Source organism: Atractosteus spatula, chromosome 6 (assembly GCF_055471065.1).
Source record: "Atractosteus spatula isolate fAtrSpa1 chromosome 6, fAtrSpa1.hap1, whole genome shotgun sequence".
Lineage (NCBI taxonomy): Eukaryota > Metazoa > Chordata > Actinopteri > Semionotiformes > Lepisosteidae > Atractosteus > Atractosteus spatula.
The window spans coordinates 39145323-39163885 of NC_142711.1; the positions used below are offsets into that span (position 1 = coordinate 39145323).

The 18563-nt window shown below is 36.6% G+C and overlaps 1 protein-coding gene across 1 annotated transcript in view; it reads right to left on the reverse strand.

Annotated features, from left to right (window-relative positions):
• Nucleotides 1-18563, reverse strand: part of trdmt1 (tRNA aspartic acid methyltransferase 1) — a 33919-nt gene that overhangs the window by 606 nt on the left and 14750 nt on the right. Inside the window, exons 5-10 of the mRNA XM_088919417.1 lie at nucleotides 12541-12606; nucleotides 11059-11128; nucleotides 7044-7127; nucleotides 4390-4700; nucleotides 3910-3967; nucleotides 3050-3179 (exon numbers count right to left, since the gene is read on the reverse strand). Of these exons, the coding sequence (XP_088775543.1) occupies nucleotides 3050-3179; nucleotides 3910-3967; nucleotides 4390-4700; nucleotides 7044-7127; nucleotides 11059-11128; nucleotides 12541-12606 (719 nt within the window). The remainder of the gene's footprint in view (nucleotides 1-3049; nucleotides 3180-3909; nucleotides 3968-4389; nucleotides 4701-7043; nucleotides 7128-11058; nucleotides 11129-12540; nucleotides 12607-18563) is intronic.

Genomic DNA, 18563 nt, shown 5'->3' on the forward strand with positions numbered 1-18563 from the left:
ACCAAAGCGGCAGAATTGGAGAGATGAAGAAAAGTAGACATAACAGCTAAATGCAATTCAATGTTCATTATCTGCATAAACACATGGACAACATGAAGTACTTCGAATGCATTTATTATGAAAACATATTCTTTTGAAAAAAATCTGTCTTTCCAGCCCTACAATTGTGACCTGTTGTTACAGACACTTTTAGAGGAAAGATGTGGTTTAGGTCTTAGTTTAAATATATATGCTGTATATACTGTGCCTATAGAAAACTTTCCAAACTAATTATGTGGCCTAACAGACTAAAATCAAGACGCATTAAAAATATTTTACCTTAATTTAGACATTTAATACACAAACAAAAAAAAAGTAAAAACTAAATTAACAAGCATTCTGAAAAAAATTACAATGAAAATCTAGAAAAGGTAGTTGATAATACAGATTTTCCCAGTATTACTTAAGTATGATAAGTAAGTTCATATACCCCTAGACACTTAGAATGAGAGGAAAACCCGCGGATTAGAAAATCACAAATTTAACACCAATCCAGGAGAAGGGGGACAGAACTGAACTTAGCATGCAGCCTAACCACATTCTTATGCGTTGTTGCAGAGTTAATATTTAATATTTGGAGTCCTGTGAAACTGAACCATTAATTCAGTTTAAAGAAAATTACTCTTTAAACCAGGAGAAGATTAACTCCATTCACAAGGTATTAAAGGGAAAATCCAAAGATTTCGTCTTACTGATTTACAGAAACATGCTCTATTTTCATTTTAATCTGTACTACATTTTTACAAATAACATCAGATGAACAGACATACTGTATCTATGAAAAAAGAGAAAAGAAAATGAGCACTTACATTTCAACGTTTACTCTAAGATATTAACAAAATGTCACTTTGAGATTAATGTAATGCATTAACTCATATGTACATACCGTTCTGTAGTGAAGAACTGCAATTGCAAGTATATACAGCAACTTAACTACTCAAATCCTACATGAAGTTCGCAAAATAGTATGTGATAACATTTACAACATCAGACTTCAGACACAATCAAACAGGCCGCAAATAAATCTAGTACAAAAACAATGTGCGCACCTTTTCAGTGTTTTTCAATCAGTTAATGAACATGAACTAAAGAAATTAATTATTAAGACAAAACCAACCACTTGTCCTCTAGATCCCATCCCCACCCAACTAGTTCAGGATTCCCCCAATGTACTGGTGGGACCTATAATTAATATAATGAACACATCCCTTGCATCAGGCGTTGTGTTCATTATACACAACGCCTGATGCATTGGTACCTGACCAATTTATGGTAGCGGTTTTTAGACCGCTGCTTAAGAAACCAAATTTGGATCCAAGTTCTCAACAACTACAGACCTATCTCAAATGTTCCATTTTTATCACAAATTCTTGAGAGAATAGTTGCGGCCAAACTTCAGTCTTATCTGGATTCAAATAATATACTTCAGAAATTCCAATCTGGTTTCCGCCCAGGCCACAGCACTGAAACTGCATTAACAGGAGTTGTAAATGACATTCTGTGCTTGTGCTCCTAGATCTCAGTGCTGCCTTCAACACAGTTGACCACTCTGTTTTGTTACACAGGCTTGAGTCTGAGGTTGGCCTATATGTAACCATCCTTAACTGGTTTACCTCCGATTTAACTAACCGTTTTCACCATGTTCAAATATCTAATATTTATACTGCTTCGTCACTGTCAGCAGTCAAATTTGGAGTACCACAGGGATCAGTACTCGGACGTTTTGTTGTTTGTACATGTCTCTCTGTACATGTTGCCACTAGGTAGAATAATACAAAAGCATAATATTAACATTCATTCCTATGCTGTTGTTACTCAAATATACATTTCATTTACACCTTATGACAACTCGTCAATTGTCACTTTAGGTAACAAGTAAAAGTAAAGTAAAGTCTTCGATGTGTGAAAACTTTTTGTCACTCAACTAAGGTTCTGCTGTTTGGAGGTAACAGTGCACCTAGAACTGTTATAACCTCAGCACCCAACTCTGAGTGTTTAAAATTTAGCCTCAAAATTCAGCACGTAACTTAGGCGTCATCTTAGACACAAGGCTCTCATTTAACTCTCATGTTAATGCAGAATCGAATGCATGCTTCCTATAGTTAAGAAATACTGCAAAACTAAGGTATTTTCTCTCCACTCAAGACAGAGAAACTAATAAATGCTTTTGTATACAGCAGATTAGATTACTGTAATGCCCTACTATAGGGAGCACCTATCGCACTTTCAACACCTTACAGCGAATTCAAAACGTGGCAGCTAGAATTGTTACCAGGAGTAAAAAGTACGACCACATAACACCTATACGTAGCTCTCTCCATTGGCTTCCTGTTAGGTACATGGCAGACTTCAAAATTCTTTTACTAACTTATAAGGCTCTCGGAGGTCAGGCACCTGTCTATTTAATGCAGCTTATTAATGCATACAATCCAAGTCGCCCACTTAGATCACAGAATACCTATTACTTTAGCCTAGTCTACTCAGACCTTACATCATAGCTTGTTGTAACTATGGCTCGGTGTGCTGCTGTACATGCCATTGTGTGTTTCAGTGTTGGCCTTCCAGGTAGATACATCTGTTCTGACCAAACTATCCTGTTCTTCCCCCCACATGTCTGGATGGTGCCTGAGCTAAAACAAGTGAGCAGAGATGGTGCGAGAGCAAAGTTAATGTACTGTGCAGGCCCGCAACAACCTCACCCAATGAGGTAGGACTAGGGTCTGTGATAGGAAGACACTGTAAAATCCTATTGAGCAGACAGGCCTCTCTTTTACCCCTGGCCTTCAATCTGTACTTTCAATGCCCTGATAAGTGCTGTCAAATTCTTAAAAAGGAAAAAAACAGTTACCAATAGGAATTAAAAGCAGATTTAATACTATTTGAACTTAAATATTTTAAAATATGTTTAGAATAAAAACAAAAAGAGAAAAGTTGAAGTTCAAGTACAGACTGGAAAAAATGTAAAGCCATTCAATAAAATTATCAATATTTAATTTGACTGAAAACATACCAAACTCCGCAGGAAAGCCCAAAAGGTTGGCAATTTCCCGAGGAGTGAAGTAACGCAGTTTTAACTTCAACAGTTGATTCAGCTTCTCTTCATCTGACAACAAATGCAGGGACTTGAAGACATCCTCTAACTGAGAGAAAAAATATTTAACTTTTCTCCATTTTTTTAAAATATCACTTTATAATTAACATATTATTGGAATAATGACAGTATGGCTGTTGGAAAAATTCAATTTAACTCTTTGCTTCCTAGCCCTATCTAAAAGACAGTTTATGATAATAAGGTTAATGATAACAGTCAACAATCGATTATCTATTGGAAGATCGATAGTCTGATTACTGTTAGAACTGTGTGATTTATTTATTAATTTTTTTATTATGCCTTCACAAGATATGTTCAACAGAAATGTTCAATTTTTTTAATGTAAAATTATTATTTTTATTGAAATTACCAATGTCATTTTACATCACATTAGTATATACTAATGAGCTTATTAAGAAAACACCCTTTGTGTACTATGTTTCTTAACACAAACTGTTGACGTATAAATGCACAATAAAAACATGAAAGTTTCATAATCATAGAAACTGAGTTTCATTGCTAGGTCAACAATGTATTTTATGCTGACAAATTTGCATTTTTAATGCTGCATTAAAGAAAATCATTGCACTTTATCTTGCTTAATCATAAAAACACTATTTTAACATTTTTGAACACATTATTCCTTATTTTATTTTATAATTATATAATTTATCAGTCAGTTATATTAATGTTCTAAATGTTATAACTAAACATTTTTGTTTTTTTATGTGGTTGCGGTTTTAGTTGATTGTATTCGTTTTCAACAAAAAAGCCTGTACCTGTGTGTTCAAACATGTTTGTAAAACAGAGCCGGTGCCTTCTACATAGTATCCATACCTGGAAAAAAAATAAAATCACCACAGCTTAGATGATTAAAATAATGAATTAACAATGTACCGTGTCATTCTACAATCCAAAAAGCAGTCAACTTCATAGAGTCAAACACAGAATCTAAGGTCTCCCGGTCACCTGAGGGGCTGACATTTATATATGAAAACACCCGATTTACTAGTTGGAGTGGGAAGTGTAAATCAGTTAAAATGTATCAGACATTAAGAAAATGAGCAAAAAATGAAGTAAAAGGACACAATGATCTAAAAAAGTAAAGTTAAACAACATAGAAAAAACAGTATTTTTCAAAGAAATATGCTAAAAAACATCAAAGGAAAACATTTCAATATTTCAAACTGTTAAATGTAAGATTGTTTTGCCTTCATCTTTTTTTCAAATGCACCACAGCAAAACTCCAAAGGCCATACCCCTTAGTGAAGCATACTGATCTCCTACAGGTGGGTTTCACAATGTCCAGAAGCATGGAATAGCGTAGCAAGGTCTTTGGAGGAAGAAGGTACTGGGTCAAGTCCTTTGGCTCCTCCTCCAGGTAGTCTTGGAGCCTCCGTACTGACACATCACTGTCCTGGGACTTCTTCCTTTCCAGGTCTTTGGCAGTTTCCAGCTTATAAACAACAGCCTGCTCTCCCCCTGTCTTATGAGCAGGCTCACTACTGGCAGAACACTCCTTGTAAGAACTGACGTTTGTAGAACCAGAGCTAGGGAAATCCACCATAATCTGTGATAGAATTAAAACTTTTTTTTAGATCCAGCTCCCACTTATAGCCACCAGTCTCCAATCAAGGTTGACTATAACTTTCACACCTCACTAATCTGTAGTTTTTTTAAAAGAACATAAACTCAATCTACAGAACATAAATTATATGATAAAAAGTTGTAAATTGCATGCACTCCGCATATACAGTGCTTTACCATAGTATCCAGAACCTTATTATGGTGTCCCAATATGCAAAATTACAAAATGATGCAAATGCACTTTAATATTTTATTAAACATTTTATTAAAACAATGTTCACCCTGACAAGTTCTAAGGAGAAGAGTCAGTTAAAAGTAAAGAGGAAAAAATTAAATTTTCTTTGAGTTTTTAGACCTCTGAACTCAATATATGGTGGAAGTATCTTTGGAAGCAATTTTAGCCACAACACTGCATAAATCTCTATACAAACTTTTCACACCAGCTTGGTGTAATTTTTGCCTATTCTTCTTGACACTCACTTTACTTTCTTATTCTTATACCACTCAAGTGTAGCTCAGGCCTTGTGCTTTATGGGCCATTGCTCTGCTGAAATGTAATTTTTTTCCCCAGCTTTCAGTTTTTAGGTGGCTAGAATAGGTTTCTCTCTAGTACACAGTAGATGTGCTGTTGACTTTGAGATGTGCTGTGATGGCCACAGCACCCTTTTGCCATATTTTTGCAAGATCACTCAGGTGCTTTATTACAAAGCATTATTTTCTACTCTACCACACAGATACACTTTCTATTTCATAATGACTGAGTAGACTGTGCTAATATTTCTTCCCATCGCTTTCCTGATTTGTGCTTTTCAATTACTTTGTTCCTGACTCACTTGGAAAGCTTCACAGATGAGTCTATGCTTGAAATTCAATACCTGAGCAAAAAACCTCACAGAGAAAAGTGTTGATATTCAGAAATAATGAGAACCACTAACCACTACTGCACACAGAGGTCTCTGATTGTGTGGCTTGTCAAGGTATCTTTGTACACCTACAGTACCTACAGAAAGTCTATACCCCATTTTAAAGTTTTCACATTTATCTACACATCCTGCCATACAACTTCCAATTGGGAAAAAATATTATTATTAAATATTTTATTTAAGTTATTAAAATTAAAACTGAAATAGGTTTGTTGAATAAGTGTCTACACACTTGTAATACCAGACCTAAGTTAGCTGAGGTGTAATCAATTGCCTTCAAAATCACACACCACGTTAACTAGCTTCAAGCAGTGTTAAACTGCAGTGATTCACATGGTCTTAGGATAAATTCAGCATGGGTATGTTCTCAGATCTGGGGGTTGCATTTCAATGCAAAAACTCAACCATCTGCACCAAGGAACCTTGAACCTTGAACTCTGGAAGAAAGTTGTAGAAAAGTACAAATCAGCGGATGGGTATAGAAAAGACCTTGAATGTTAGAGAACAGTCAAGATGATTAAGAAGTGAAAGGTGTACACAGCCACCAAGACCCTGCCGTCTATCCAAAATGGATGACCAAGCAAGATCAGATCAGAGAGTCTACCAAGGGCTAATAGTACGTTAGCAAGGGCTGCAGGTTTTTATGGCCAAGACAGGTTAAAGTGTGAATGTGCTAATAATATGCCAAGGAGGGGGGCAAGAAAGAAGAAAAGAATAATGTAAAAAAGCCCACATGAATCCTAATTGATGTATGCAGGAAAAAACAGTTTCTGACTAAACTAAAATAGAACTGTTTGGCCCAAATGCAACTGTACACAGAAGCATGGTGGTGGCAGCATCATGTGATGGGGATGTTGATCAATGGCAGGGTCTGGAAAACTTGTCATGATAGAAAGGAAGATGAATGGAGCCAAATATTGAAGAATCTTTGAGCAAAACGTGATGCTTTGAACATGCAGTACTAGTAGGTTGTATATATAACGATTATTAATTGCTACTTCCAAGTGCAATGACTCCAAACTTTGAGTTGTTGACTGTAAGCAACAACATGTAAAAACTGTGCAATCTGATCTGAAAACTTTTGCAAAGCACTGTACATAAACACTGAAAAGGACCAAGCTGATTTATTTCAAAACTTAAAACACGTAAGGTTAGCAATTTCATATAAAGAAATGAAGTAATTAGCTTTAGAAAATGATGCAAATATATTTTAATGCATGACAATTTAATACATCTGTATATTAAATTAAATTTAATAACTCTCTAGCTGAATTTAATAACTCTGACAACTGTAAATTAAACAATTGATTTAAAGACAATTTTCATTATTTTGGTTAACACAGAAACTGTGGGCAATTTCATATGGCACCACTTGACAGAGAAATAAAATTAAAATCTCCTACCTCCATAGTTGTTTCAAAGGAGAACAAATTTGGTGGTGCCTTGGCGATCAGAAAGTAGCGCAGCCTTGCATTTGGAATCCCAATCTATTAAAATTAAAATGGAGAGTCCCCATGTAGCATCGGAGTTAGGAATGAGTTAGTTAGGACTGATTTTCCCTAGAGGTATAATGGAATATCGCAAGTGTTTGTTCCAAAAGTTAAACATGTACAATGTACAGAGTAATACTGTTGTTTGTTTCAAATACAGTACATATGGGAAAGTACATCATACATTTTGTGAACAGCAAAGATTACATAAAAAGACATTAGACAAACGTCATTTAAAATTATAACTTTGTTATCATTGCTATTTCCATATTAAACAAAGTACATTAGAAAGGAAATTGTTTTCAGAACTATTGTTACAATGATCATAAAAGCTACCATTTACACTTCTCAGGGCCTAAAAACAATAGGTAGGATAGAAGACTTTAACTGACCTGTAGGTGGTCTGAGAGGACAATAATCAAAGGGAACATTATTCTGGTTTACGTTAACTCCTTGGTAAATCATTAAGAATCATCATCAGTCCAGAAATAACAGGATAAGAATACAGGCAGGGAAGCAAGAGGAGTGGTATAGAGGGAGAAAAGAAGCATGTCATTCCTGTTAGGAATGAACAATTTAGCCCTCAAGAACTGACAAAACTTCTACTGTTTTGTCCATTCCCAGCTGGCCTAGGTTTCTTCAAGGTCTCTCAAGTGGAGATAACATGAAAGCAATGTAGCTTATTAGGGATCTTGGTTAATTGCCCAAGGCTGACCTAACTGCATAACTTCCTGACCTTGTTTACACCTTACTATATATAGCAACAAACTATTAATGACCAACCAAAAATGCATGTTTGTATGAAATCTTTACTCATCTTTAAAAATAAAAGTCTGAATAAAATAAATAAAAGTCCTTAGAAAAGTGAGAAAGAGGTGAGCTCTTAGATACTTCTGTCCTCATTTCTTCGTAGTATAAAGAAATCTCCAGCTGGATTTACCAGAGCCATGTGTTTTTTGAGAAGAGTTTAACAGGACCCAGGTTTCTCTGTTGTTGGCCTGTTTAGGCATTATATTAACCCAGTAACGTGAGCTGTTTGGGTTTCTGGGGAACATCGAAACGTAGACCTCTTGAGATGGCTTGCCTATAATTTGTCATCTAACCTTGTGCGTTGTCTAGCTGTGTTACAGTTAATAAATGTTTGTTCTAGCTTGACTCTCATTTATTACTTTCTCACCAGAGCTGTGCAAGAGGATAAAGAACTTTGGTGCTTCAAACTATACCCACCACTAAGGCGCATTTTTGGCATATCTTGTGGGGGTCACAATTGGGGGTCACAATTATTTAATTATATAGCTATATATTTGTATGTTTAACCCCCCTCTTCTAACACTATCATGCTGATAGTGATAGCTGGTGAACTGCATGTTCACATAATTATCCTTACTACATCTAATTTTATATCAATATTAACGCAAAGAGACTTTTTTTGTTTTCGTCACGCACACTTGTTGCAGTTGTTCACAAGAGTGTGTGGGTGTGAGATTTAAGCAAAAAAATGAATTACTAGATAATTCAATTGAAAAATACTTCATTCATGCCCGGGGGCCAATTACTTAGAAAGAAAAATATATACATAAAAATAGCAAACGGACCATATCAATGATTGAAAGCAACTGTGTGTAAATATTTAAGACGGTATTAAAGTACTGTATATGCTCATTTGCAGAGGGCGCTCTATTCAATAGACGTCATATTGATAAAACTTTTTTACATTCGTTGTTTGCAAGCCTGATGGTCTCTGGAACAAAGATAAACCTAAATTTACTTTTATTTGTCTTGCACTGTAGAAAGCAAAAATATCTTCCTGAAGGTAAAACTGGTGAAAAATTGGTGAAGGATGAAAGATGGGTCTTCAATGATGGCACAGGGCTTCCTCAGGATCTGCTGGGCATAAAGCTGTGCCAGGGTCTTAAAGGCTTTCCATTAATTTTAGAACTGAGGATGACAACATTTAGAAAGTGCTTTTTGTCTTTTTGACTGTGAAGTGAAGCAATAGAAGAAATTTAAAAACATGGATGACTCAAAATTTCCTTCATCTAAACTGTGACAAGACCAAAGCCATGGTTACTGGCACCCCCCTTTAACTTTGTAAAGCCAGTGCTGTAACCCTATCTGTACTTGAGATTCAGGCTAAAACGTGGGGGTGATATTTGATTCAGGCTTGACATTCGACCCACATGTGCAAAATATTGTCAAAACATCATTCTTTCACCTCAGAAATACTGCCAGACTACATCCAATGCTATCTCTTACTGTTGCTGAGAAGTTAATCAACACATTTGTCTTCTCCTGAATTAACTACTGAAGTGCTCTAACTCGCCAGGGTTTTAAAATCCACATTAAAGAAACTAGATCCACACTGAACAAACACTTAAGTGTTCTGCCACATATTCCATCTGGACCTGCTGCTTTGTTGACCTGAATCTTTTTAAAACAGTTTGAGACTGTAAAAGTTGATATTTACAGTGTTTTTCCTGGATTAAGTAACTGTTGGAAATCACTGAGTTGAGTTAAAATATTTTTTTTACTCATTTCAAAAAGTATTCTTTTTCCTCTCAGCAGGTAGGGTCTATCTGTTAATTCCATCTACTAGGATGAATTTGTGGCCCTCCTAGATATTCACTGAGGCCACTGTTTTAATGTCCTGCCAGGCCGTGCAGAGATTGTCTTGTTCTAAATACTCCTCTATGTTATTTTAGTGTGCCGTATTGCAAGCAAACTTATTTTATTTAACTTCATTTACTTGTTTTCTTTCCTTGAGTGAATAACCACAGTGAAATAACCTCTTCTCTTATATTTTTCAGAATACTCTGAGCCCTTTTGTGACCCAAGGCTTATTATGCAGATAAAAAGTGATGCTATTATAGAGGGAATTTCTTTATCAACACAGAATGTAAGAATAAAGAAATTGTACTCAACTTGCTCATTGAGTTCCGAGCATGATGCCATAAGAGCATCTCATTTGAGGCAGTCAAGGCAACCTTTGAAAGTGTCAGTACTCAACTCTGACCATACTTTGACTGTTTTCACAACTGCCTTTGCACACTTGACTAGTTGCTTGGGTAAGCAGGATGCTATTATGGTCAGTAACACAAAGGCCAGCCATAGAGAATAATCTATACTGAATGCTCCAGGGAGAGAGCCATAGCATCTGTTATGTGATATGGCAAAACACTTTCCAGTGAGCAATGATAAAAATCACCTAAAATAAACTCATGGGCATCAGCAGAGATGGAATCCAATTTTTTAATAACACTGACAATGTATTCAGCTGTCTTTTGTTTATTGGAACAAGGATGGATATTAATAAACAAGTCCTGGTCAGTGACCTGTTGTTTAGCCACGTCTCTGTAAAAGTAAGGATAGATGCAACCCTGTACTCTTTAAGACAATTGATGTTTGCTTGCAGTTGTCCAGTTTGTTCTGCAATGAGTGCATATTTCCTAATATCACCAATGGCAGAGGCCTCCTTTTAATTTATCATTTCAGTTTTTGTCTCAACCCAACTGTCTTTCCTCTTTTCTTTTTAGTTCTTTCTTTGGTGCTTCGACTGTCCAAGTGAGTTGCTAGTTGACAAATTTCCAAAGGTCTATTTCAATCTGGATAGATGATGCACGCTCCACTGTATTGAACACTTAGAATGAATTCCCTATTCATTGAGGGTGAGCCCTGACTTTTTACTCCCATGTTACTCAAACAAGCAGTGAATACAAAATCCAGTACACGGTGCTTTCATGAAAGAAAAAAAAAAGTTTTAAAACGGTCAATTTGTAGGACCAATAAACAACATCACCAATGTGAAAAATTAAAAACAAACAATAATAAAAAGGCAGGAAAAAAGTAAACAATTTGCACTTGCAGCCAAGAGGTCACCACATGATTAGCAACCTGGAAGTAGAAGTAGGATAAGACCTTCCATACTTACACATGTTGGAGAGACCAGAAACTCTTGATATGTGTACTTGCACTCTTCTAATGTCCTCACAAGCAAATTTCTATTAATAATAAGATACAATAAGGCAAAGAAAGAATTTAGGTAAAAAAAAATAATGTTCTTCGGTTTCTTTAAATGCCTTTAAAATAAGGCCATTTCAGTTGTTCACGGAACCATTTTCCATCATAAGTTGCTTCATGATTTTAAGTTCATATCTAAACCTATTTTACACAGTAGAATCAAGTGTGACAAGAAAAGATTAGATCACTTTATTGTCCATATACAGTTTCTTTTATTAGGAATTTGTCTTTTCACATATGCAAACTTGCATATGAGAGACACAGACAGGGAGAGAAGCTTGGGGTCAGTCATTTACACTGTGCCCCTGGAGGAGTTGGGGTTAAGGGCCTTGCTCAGGGGCCCAACGGAGTAGGATTTCTCTGCTGGCTGCGGGATACGAACCGGCACACTTCCAGCCAGTGAGCAGTGAGCCTCAATCATTGCCAGAGAGGAGCCAGCTGTTAGACCTTAAAATCATGATATCTGACAGCTGGGCTCCACCATATTTAAACCTGATTGTCTGTGTATCAGTTGTATGATGTACAGTAGCTGCCATACAGTTCACCAGGGACAAGCTGCTGAAACAGAGCACCATGGAGCCAACTGCAGAGGACCAGTTGTAAGAGCAACTAAATCATGAGCCCAAAGGGCCTCTAAGAAACAAGTTTCTGAGTGGCTCAAGTGGTTACATGTTTTCTTTTGTTTGAACAAACTTCACAATGTGAGCATTCTTCTTGAAAAGGCTTTTTTAAAACGATAAAGGATGCAATGGCATTGTGACTACAGCAGCCTCCACCTCTCAATCTGTTCATTGCCTATCTGTTTTGTGCCTGCAGCACAAAGAACTATTTAATATTCTCAACTTGCAAATTCACGTAACTGTAAGGTATGTGGTTATTTAAAGCCAAGTGAAAAGAATATTAGACAGTTTCATCTGCTCATTTTAAAATATATAGAACTCATATTTCATGAGAAAGTTTAAGAATGTATTTGTTTATAAACAAAATAAATAATTGTTTCAAGGCTGGCATAGATCTGCTTTTAACTCAAACTAACTAACCTGCAAAACACAAAATACACATATTTATTGATAGCAGTTTTCCATTAGGTACAACTGAGAAGCCAGTAAGAACCAAAAAGCTGGTATCAAGAACTGCATCTGTAATTAATGACTAGTAGATGGGTTAAACGTTTTGATTTATCTAAGTCTGGTAACTGAAGGAAAAAAATCATAGTATCTAAACCATATTACAAAACTTCTCACAGGCACATATCATCCCAACAAGGTAGTTCCAAAAATAGGATTTATCTAACATTAACAGGGCTATAGTTATTCTAAACTACAATTTGTGCTGAGATACCTCACATGGTATCCCACCTATTAACAGGAAAACTCAAACTTTCGCAAATTACCTTGCAGAGGATGTTTCAAAACCTTTGACGTTTTCTAGTAGAATGTACTTGGGAAGCTTGTTGAGTCTATGGAAAAGGGAACAGTTGAAGAAGAAAAAATAAAAAAATTAACTCCATTTTGTGCCAAGATGAGCATAAAACCTTAAACACTCAAATAGATTCAACTTGCATTTAAAATGAACAAGTAATAGGTTTATTCCATGCTGAAAAAATAAACCTATTACTTGTTCTAATAAACCTATTACTTGTTCCTTTGCAGCCTACGCATGTTGACGCAGCTACCCACCTGAACTACTTGCATTTTAAATGTCAATCTGCGATTTCTGACTTCCTGAAGTCATTTTTTATTGCCTCAAGATAATCACAAGGTCAGAATCCATTTCACATTCCTTTAAAGATTATTTTATATCCACAGCAATTACCCTAAAAATAACATACCTTTAAATTTAAGAGTTTCTCTCAAATTGGGCATTTTGAGAGAAATACCCAACAATACCTATTAAATGCCCAACAGCTTTTAAGGCCAATTAATTTATAATGGTGGTGCTGTGATAGATTAACAATCCTTTAAACTAAAAACATTTAGGAAAGCAATAATCATTTTCCTTTCTGTGTGCAGCACAGTAGAGTGGTAGTTTATGTCGTAGCATGAAAGCTCAAAGTTCCCTGGGTTTGATACTAGACTGTTTGAAGTCTGGATGTTTTCCTTATGTTTGTATCTCTCTCAGTGCAGTGCTATTGTATCCAGTCAATATGTCTGTATTAACCCTTCTCTTTCAGTTCATTGTTATCAAACTGGATTTAGAAGGGGTGAATGCTCAAAGTGGCCTGACACAATTAGTAGTGTATGGATCCATACTAGTACAACTGTAGTACATACAATTAGTGGAATACAGATTTATACACATCAGAACTATTGTTCTTCCTATAATATATATATCAATCAGTTATCTGTATACTGGTATAGTTAGTTAAATAGTTAATTTTGTAAAAATTGGAGGACAATGTGAAGAAGCATTAAAAAAAGCAAAATAAGCAAAATGTTCAGCTATATAGTTAAAGGTTAAGAATTTAAATCAAATTATGTTATGTTAAACTAGTACAATGAACAAGTAATACTATAAATATTGTGTTCTATTCTGGTCAAAGAAAGAGATTGCTGCTCTGAATCCATTCAGATAAAAAAAGCAATCAGATACATTTCCAGGCTTAAAGGAATGTCCTACACTGACAGGCTTAAAAGATCTAAACTTTTTTATTCTTGAGCTTAGTATTCAAAAGCATCCAAATATTGAAATTCCTCAAAGGCATTGACAAAAGGAAAAGTATGCATAAGTGCATTTAAAAAACATGCACATGGAAATCATGCATAAGTGCATTTAAACAGGATACAGTCCAAAACTTGACTTTCTGTGCTTAACCAAAACCTGGCACAGACAAAACGATGGACTGCTGTTTAACCAGCTAGTCCCTTCTGGGTATGGTTTGTTTGACCTTTCGTGTCTCTCAGGCAGAAGCAGGGGCATCATTGTTATTTACAACCTTTTTTACAATTTAAGTCCCATTACTATACCTCCTCTCTCTTCTTTTGAGTGCCTTGTTTTAAATGTCTCTATCCCCCAATCTACTATCATTGCCAGAGTTTATAGACCAAAACCTTTTTAGGTGAGTTTGCTGATCTCCTCTCATGTTTATGCCTTAAATTTAAAAGGATCCTTATTCTAGGGGACTTTAAAATACACATTGACTCAAGGTCATCCAGTCTGGCTACAGACTTCCTTTCTCTACTTGGATGCTTTGATCTAACTCAATTTGTTCATAGCCCTACACATAACAAAGGACACACCCTAGACAAATGACTTTTTTTCCCCACTGCTCTCCCCTTGATCTAGACCTCTCTGACCACTAAGCTACTGTATTCTCTTCAATCTGGAATTATTTGTTTTCTAACACTTCCCCCCCACGCTCTGTAAATTTCCACAACTGGTTTGCAAATTCTGTTCTGTCCTCCTTATCTTGTTTCTCTTCCTCTGACCCTCTAGAGCAGGGGTGGGCAAACTTTTTTATCCCAAGGGCCACATAAAATTTTGAAACTGTAGAGCGGGCCACTTCAGGCTGCTATTACAGATAGCCTATGCCCTATGTAAGTTTAGAATCCAACATAGGCTTATTAGTTCAAGGTTAATGTTAACCTGAGAGAAAAAGATATTTTATATATAAAAAAATAAAAATTGTTGAAATTGAAATTATTTGAATGTACAATTTGAAAAAATTGAAAAATAGTCAACATCTTTGTAAAATGCAAATAAAATGACTAAATATAAATTTAAAAATCTAACCTCAATGTTTTTTTAAAAAGGGGGAGAAATACAATGTCTTTTTGTTTGTGCCTCTTAATGGGTAGGTGGGCTTGTTTAATAAATTATGTTAACATAATTCACAAAAATTACTGGATAGTGTTTTTGAAATGGCAACGTGCATCTCCCTCTCAACATTGACTCTTGATCTGAACTTGGATTTGATAACCGCAAGTGCTGAAAACCCAGATTCACAAACGCAGGATATTGCAAAGCGAAGCAGAATTCACAGAGCTCTGTTGCTTATTCCTTGGTACTCCAATAGTATGAGGTTTTTTTGCATTGTGCTACTCTGTACGCTACTTTGTACGGTGAAAAAAGAACTGGGTGTGAAAAATACTCACGAGGCTTACTTATCAAACTACTGTGAACAGTTTCCAAATGGCATTTCAATTTATTGGTGAGCATGCTCTCAGCAGCCAACACTTTAAGGCAGACAACATACTGAGGACATTATGGTGTCCACAACTGCTCATGTGAAACCGAAATTCAAGAAACTGTCGTCATACTTTCTGTATTTGCGTTTCCGTTTCTCTTTACAACTAGGCGCCATGTCCACATTTTTTAGTCATATTTAAAAACCTCTCAATTGTGATCGTGTAACACAAAACTCACAAAATGACCACTCATAGAAACATGAAACACTGAAGTCGCGGTCAACTTGTACGCTGCTTACAGACTGACGACTCTCGTGGCCAGTGTCATGTGACACAATCTAGCTAGGTAGACTCGTACATTCTGTGTGCACCAACAGCGGGTTTTGCTTGTACTAAAATTTTTGACTGGTGATACCTGAGACTCCTCTGACCGACAATGGCGCCTCCCCTAAGTGGTGCGATGCACAGTTTGGAATCACTGTGGTAAAACGTCCATGCACCACCTAACGGCACGAATAATGAAATGTAAGAAAAAACGGCACCAAACAAAGTGGAATATGGCGAATACTGACATATTTTTTACCTCAATGGCTGGTTAAAACTGACTGGCGGGCCATAGTTTGCCCACAGGTACTCTAGAGGACAAAATACAGTTACTTGACAGTGCTCTTTTATCTACCCTTGACACCTTTGCTCCTCTAAATACACAAACCATCTCCTTCTCTCGCCCTGCCCCCTGGTACAACGACCATCTATGAAGGAAGTCTCCCGCAAACTTGAGCATAGGTGGTGTCTTTCTGGCACAAATGTACATTATCAGGGTTGGAGAGATTACTTATCTGAATATAAGGTTACAATAGATTCTGCTAGATCCACCTACTTCTCTCACATCATTGATAATTACCATAACAACCCCAGACTTTTTTCCCCCATCCAGCTTGCTAAAGCTAAACTGCCTCACCACATTACCTGCCTCATCGCAACTTTGCAACACATTCTTAGATTTCTTTACCTCCAAAATCGACAACATACGGCCTCACGTTCTCTCATTTCCATACCTCCTCCCCCCTTATCCCACTTTTCTGGTTCCCTTCTCTAAAACTTCTCTCTTCAGCATCCCTCAATAAACTAGTTACACACATGAAGCCCACCACATCTATTTTAGATCCTATTCCCATAACATTATTTCAATCCTGTTTCATTTCTCTCTGCCCCATTGTCCTCAATAAAATAAATGAATCCTTGAGCAGTGGTGTTGTACAACGGTCCTCAAAACTGCTGCCATTACCCCCATGCCAAAAAAGCCTTACATGGCTCTCGACAATCTAAACAATTTTCACCCCATCTCCAACTTACCCTTTTTTGCAAAAATCCTAGAACATGCTGTCACACTTCAGTTACATAACCACCTCATGGCACATAACCTTTTCAAACCCCTCCAATTTGTCTTCTATCAACTTCACAGCACAGAAACTGCCCAGGTCAAAGTCACTAACGATCTTCTAATAGCTTCTGATTTGGGTTCTCTTTCTATACTCATCCTTCTTGATCTCAGTACTTCACACTGTTGACCATAACATCTTACTGTCTCGTCTTAAAACTGTGTTTGGAGTTTCTGACACTGCTCTCAAATGGTTCGTCTTACTTCACTGATCGCTGTCACTTTGTCACTCTCAATGGGTATAGGTCTGAAATTGGTCTTGTTAAGTCTGGTGTTCCTCATGGCTCAATACTGGGGCCCATGCTCTTCAGCATTTACATGTTTCGAGTTGGTCAGCTTTTAAGATCACATGGCCTCAGCTATCATTTCTATACTGATGATACTCAAATATACATCCATACCAAACCTGACACTGAAGTGGCTGTCTCTATTCTATCTAATTGCATCTCTGACATTAAAACTTGGATGACTCAAAATTTTCTTCATCTTAACTGTGACAAGACTGAAGTCATGCTTATTGGCACCTCCATCAACTTTGTAAAGCCAATCCTGGAACCCTATCTGCAGATGGTTGTGTACTTGAGCTTCAGTCTAAATTGAAAAACCTTGGGGTGATATTCGATTCTGGCTTAATATTCGACCATGTGCAGCATTTTGTCAAAACACCTTTTTTTCACCTCAGAAATATCGCTAGACTGTGCCGTATGTTATCACTAACTTTGGCTGAAAAGCTGATCAACACATTTGTGTTTTCCCGAATTGACTACTGTAATGCTCTACTCGCTGGGGTATCTAAATCTACATTTAACAAACTGCAGCATGTCCAAAATTCGGCAGCCAGAATCCTGACCATGTCTACTGCAAATGTTCACATTACTCCTATCCTGAAGTCCTTGCACTGGCTTCCTCACAAATTCCGTGTGGACTTTAAAATCTTCATGCTCACCTATAAGGCTCTGCATGTCTTGTCACCTCAGTACCTGTCTGAACTATTATCGCCCTACTCCCCACCTCGCAACCTTCGCTCTTCTAATTCTGGTCTCCTAACTGTCCCCCCAAGCCAGTCTACATTCTATGGGTGACAGGGCCTTCCCCTGTTATACCCCCAAGCTCTAGAACTCTCTCCGCAAGGATATCAGAGAGTTACCTTCTCTAAACTCCTTCAAATGCAGAATCAAAACCTTCTTCTTTAGAAGAGCCTTTACTTAACTGGCTCCATTCTTTACCCCTCTGCTCCTACTATACTTAGTACCACCATCCACGGTCTCTTCTGTGTATTGTAATTGTTTTATCTTGTGTATTCTTTTTATTTATTGTTGTTGTCATTCTGTAAAGCGCTTTGAGAAGCCACCTTTAAAGGCACTATATAAAATAAAGTTTATTATAGTTTTCTTACACAAAGGATTGTGGGAATAATGACTAAGATACCCAGGCATGCGGTTGAAACCACAACTTGGGTTTCTTCCAAGAAAATGTTCGATTAGATACAAATTACCAAATGAGCTAGATAGGCCAGAAGGCCTTTTCTTCATCACATGCTTATGCTCTTACAGTATGTTATTAAAATGTTAGCTATTTAATACAAACCCTACTTTACAATTAAATGAAATTGTTTTTCGGTTTTAAAAAGATAAATTTTAATTCGATTAAAACCAAGAAAATATCTGCCAGGTGTCAGATTTAGCTTCAGCCATTGAAAAAAAACTGTAAAAATCTATGTAACTCTGTTCTAACGATTCCCAAAAGCAGGCAGCTGCCATCAGCATGGGTTATAAACATATTGGTGAAAGGTGGGTACATGGATACATAAAGCTGGCTATTATAGCTCAGAGGCACTCCATTGCCTAT